The sequence below is a fragment of the Panulirus ornatus genome, chromosome 47, assembly GCF_036320965.1.
Source record: "Panulirus ornatus isolate Po-2019 chromosome 47, ASM3632096v1, whole genome shotgun sequence".
NCBI lineage: Eukaryota > Metazoa > Arthropoda > Malacostraca > Decapoda > Palinuridae > Panulirus > Panulirus ornatus.
In genome coordinates this window covers 16,029,705-16,033,986 of record NC_092270.1, presented here as the reverse complement: position 1 = coordinate 16,033,986, position 4,282 = coordinate 16,029,705, and the positions used below count along the sequence as shown (strand labels likewise).

The window sequence follows — 4,282 nt, the reverse complement described above, 5'->3', positions numbered from 1 at the left end:
CTTCACCTAAAGAAGCACAAAGAGCAAATAGAGAAGACTTAGAGGAGAGCAACAGCGATAGTTACAGAATTAAGACAGGTGAGCTATGGGGAAAGAAAAGAGGCTATAAGTGTACCCACCTTGGAAGAGAAAAGAGTGAGGGGTGACCTGATTACACCATGTAAGGTTTCAGAACAGATAGATGATGTAAACATTGAACAGTTCCTCGAGAGATGCCAGAGAACATAACAATATCTAACTAGAAACATATTAAGAGGATGTAAAGAAGTTCTTTTATAGCATAAGATGAATGGAACAAAATCCCTGACGACATGGTCAATAATGACAGTATACATAGATTTGAGTTGTATGATGGTAAAGAATGTTCAAGAGATGGGGTCCAACAAGTTTAAAACTCCCTTCCAATATAGTGCGAGTAGGTAATCATAAATTAGTAATTAAACATTCACACTGTCGCTAAACTGGCCTCCTTCCATTGCCTTTTATTAAGTAATCAAGATAAATGTTTTTCTTCAATATTCTTTCAGTGTGATGAGAGAAGCAGGGTCAATATCCTCACCCATGTCACCAGTGTGGCAGTGTCCACATGCTGGCTGGCGTCTCTGTGGTTGGTGAGGGCGGCTCCCTGGTTGTCAGCCTGAGAGGCGGCAGCTTGGACGATGGTGTAGCTGGGGCCGTGGATGGGGGACTGTCACTCCCCGCCGGGCGTGCCAGAGCGGCGGTGGTGGTGGGAGGGGATGGGACGCCCGTACGCTGAACCCAGAAGAGGAAACGGCGGTGGTGGCGAGCGATGTGGCTGACCACCGTAAACTCCAGCAGCGCCAGGAACACAAAGGCCGTACACGACCCCATCCAGATGTCCAGAGCCTCGACGTACGACACTGCCAGAGAATGACTTCATATGGCAAGTGGGACAGAAAAATGAAGTCAAACTTGGTAGATATGTTATTACATTTACTTACAAGTAGAAATGTTAATCCACTTACAAGGAGAAATATCAGTCCATTCATTTACAAGTAGAAATATTAATCCATTCATTTACAAGTTGAAATACTAATCCATTAACAAACTCGTCGATTTTTTAATCATTTACTTACAAGTAGAAATATTTAACAATTCATTTACAACTTTTCCCACTACAGTGTTTTATCCATTCAGTTCAGTGTATTCCTGTGGTTCATTTAGCTATTTTTGATCACTTCTGTTTTCTTACTATGAGATCAAATAAATTCTTTCTGTTTAATCTTTCCTTCCACAGTTGCATCCTTCATCATGTGTGTCACATCCTGGACTGAGTTCCCCAGTATGATCATCCTGTGTCCTGTCTTGCTCCGTGTGAAGGGCTCATGACAAAATGAACATTATCGCAAACTCCAAAATGTTGCGCTGGTCTGAGTTATCATGTTCAGCGCGAGACAATGAGCGAGTTATATGGAGAAGAAGGCAGGGAGAGGAGGGTTGAAACATGTCCAGAGGAATCATGGGCGTAAAACTGGACGGAGGCAGACGCTAAGGAAGGATCATGGAAGGAACGAAGAGAAAGTGGGTAGATGATAGAACACAACCCTAAGGTACAACCTTGTGAGGGAAATAGGGAGAAGTCTCATCATCGATTACCGCGAGTACAACAACTAAACATGGAAATGTGAAAGAGAGAGGCAGAGAACCTATAGACAGTAAAGACGTATGCAACATCCTGTCCAGTGCTTTGGAGACGTTGAGGATCACAACTGAGGATGTGGGTCCCGGGCAATGTTATCCCTGCATCAGCACCTCCTACCTGCAGACACACGTATGTCTTCCTGCTCACCTCATATGCCCGGATCATATACTTGCTTACTAAGAAACGTCTCACAATATCTGTTGCTTAACTTTTACACGACCACACTGGGTCTCTCACTATCATACATGATGCCAGATATTCTCTCCGTGCAAGGTTTCCACCCACCTACATATCTGTGGATGCAAGGCTTCCACCCACCTACATATCTGTGGATGCAAGGCTTCCACCCACCTACCCACCTGTGAGTGCAAGGTTTCCACCCACCTACATATCTGTGAGTGCAAGGTTTCCACCCACCTACCTATCTGTGGATGCAAGGCTTCCACCCACCTACCTATCTGTGGATGCAAGACTTCCACCCACCTACCTATCTGTAAGTGCAAGGCTTCCACCCACCTACCTATCTGTGGGTGCAAGGCCTCCACCCACCTACCTATCTGTGAGTGCAAGGTTTCCACCCACCTACCTATCTGTGGATGCAAGGTTTCCACCCACCTACCTATCTGTGCATGCAAGGTTTCCACCCACCTACCTATCTGTGCATGCAAGGTTTCCACCCACCTACCTATCTGTGGATGCAAGGCTTCCACCCACCTACCCACCTGTGAGTGCAAGGCTTCCACCCACCTACCCACGTACGGGCATATTGTCCCTGAAGGAGGTGGACTCAGAGCAGACGGTGAGGAGAGTAGTGACCCCGAGGGTGACCCGGGAGGGGATGGCGTCCACATCCAGCCAGAAGCTGACCCACGACACCACCACGATGAGCGAGGTGGGCAGGTAAGACTGCACCAGGTGGTACCCGATGTTCCGCTCTAGCTCAAACACCGCCTGTAGGCAACTGTAGTTCCCTGTAGTGATGATACAGTGTGGCTCACACGCTGGCTGATCACAAGAACTCCACGGTCTTATGAGTACCAAGAAAATGATACTTAAACTGTACCAAACCACTGGTTCCTGAGGAAGCTGTGTGTGATAGTGAAAACTGAACAAAATAATGAATTGATATGGCAGGAGTAGAGAGACGTACAGAGTTATCAAAGTAATATGGCAGGAGTAGAGAGACGTACAGAGTTATCAAAGTAATATGGCAGGAGTAGAGAGACGTACAGAGTTATCAAAGTAATATGACAGGAGTAGAGAGACGTACAGAGTTATCAAAGAGGAAAACTTGTAAACTAATCGTATAGCTAAGGAGGCGCAGAGTAATGTCTGTCGTGGATTTTATGAGAAATATCTATTCAATCTATGATTAAAATCATTTATAGTTTTCCTTTCAGTTAACTGTATTTGGTAAGTTAATCTACATTTTAACATATGCTATACTGAGTGTGTGTGTCTGTATCTCAGTGTTAGCATAATTATTGTGTATCGAGGATATGTTTACCACAAGAGAATAATGTTGATGCTGTTACTGTCACAGTAGATAATGTATATACACAAATAAATGAGTAGATGGACACAGTAATTACTGTAGAGTTATTAACGAGTGATGTCACAGATACAGTGATGAAATGATGTAACTAATTCACCTGATCGACCATAGGTATGATTAGCACGATAACTGAACTCACCAGTAACGGATTACATGGATCTGTCACTAAAATAAGGAGAGTATGGCTATCTCTGATACATACGGGACTCGCCATTACGTTTAACTGTAGTTAATATATTACAGCGAGTATTAGCGCATTCGATATCATAACTGCACTACTGTAGCTAATACATTAATGGTATTTAATACATTACAGCAACTGTAAGTCCACTCGATATTATAAGTGGGTTACGTGAAGCCATGGCTGATACAATTAACCTCACGACTCACCAATGTGGAAGGACTGAGTGCAGGTGTCCACCTTGATCTCCTTCAGCTGGAACTGTGGCAGTGTGAGCCTCTTGTACATCTTGATGGGCGAGTCCTCGTACCACACCAGCTCCAGCTCCTGCGTGGTCTTGACGACTGCCAGCAGTAGTGGTGGCCAGCCAGTCAGCCAGGCAGTAGGTGAGGGAAGTGGCGGAGGGACGGACAGGACACACAGGTGGCAGTGGCCAGCCAGGCAGTAGGTGAGGGAAGTGGCGGAGGGACGGACAGGACACACAGGTGGCAGTGGCCAGCCAGACAGTAGGTGAGGGAAGTGGCGGAGGGACGGACAGGACACACAGGTGGCAATGGCCAGCCAGGCAGTAGGTGAGGGAAGTGGCGGAGGGACGGACAGGACACACAGGTGGCAGTGGCCAGCCAGGCAGTAGGTGAGGGAAGTGACCATGATGAGGGGAAGGGATGGGTAGATAAAGTGGGAGGTGAGAGGCGGCGGGGTGATGGGTGATGGGGGTAGAGCAGACAGGACACAGAGGCCAGAGTGACAGTCAGTCAGTTGGGGAGCAGAGGGGAGGGACTGATATATTTCAGCATGTACCAGTTTGTTGCTGGTGATCTCATCTTGTCTCATACAGCTCAGGAAGATGGTCAGTAAGCTAGCCAAAGTTCATACCAGCGAT

General features: G+C 46.4%; 1 protein-coding gene across 1 annotated transcript; it reads right to left on the bottom strand.

Moving 5' to 3' along the window:
* Positions 1-564: 564 nt before the first annotated feature.
* On the bottom strand, positions 565-3,951 carry LOC139763709 (glycine receptor subunit alpha-2-like). Its single transcript, XM_071690032.1, has 3 exons — positions 3,609-3,951; positions 2,419-2,634; positions 565-881 (listed from the first exon to the last, which is right to left on the bottom strand). The coding sequence occupies exons 1-3, from the start codon at positions 3,685-3,687 to the stop codon at positions 565-567; spliced, it is 612 nt and encodes a 203-aa protein (XP_071546133.1). The 5' UTR covers positions 3,688-3,951.
* Positions 3,952-4,282: the final 331 nt, after the last annotated feature.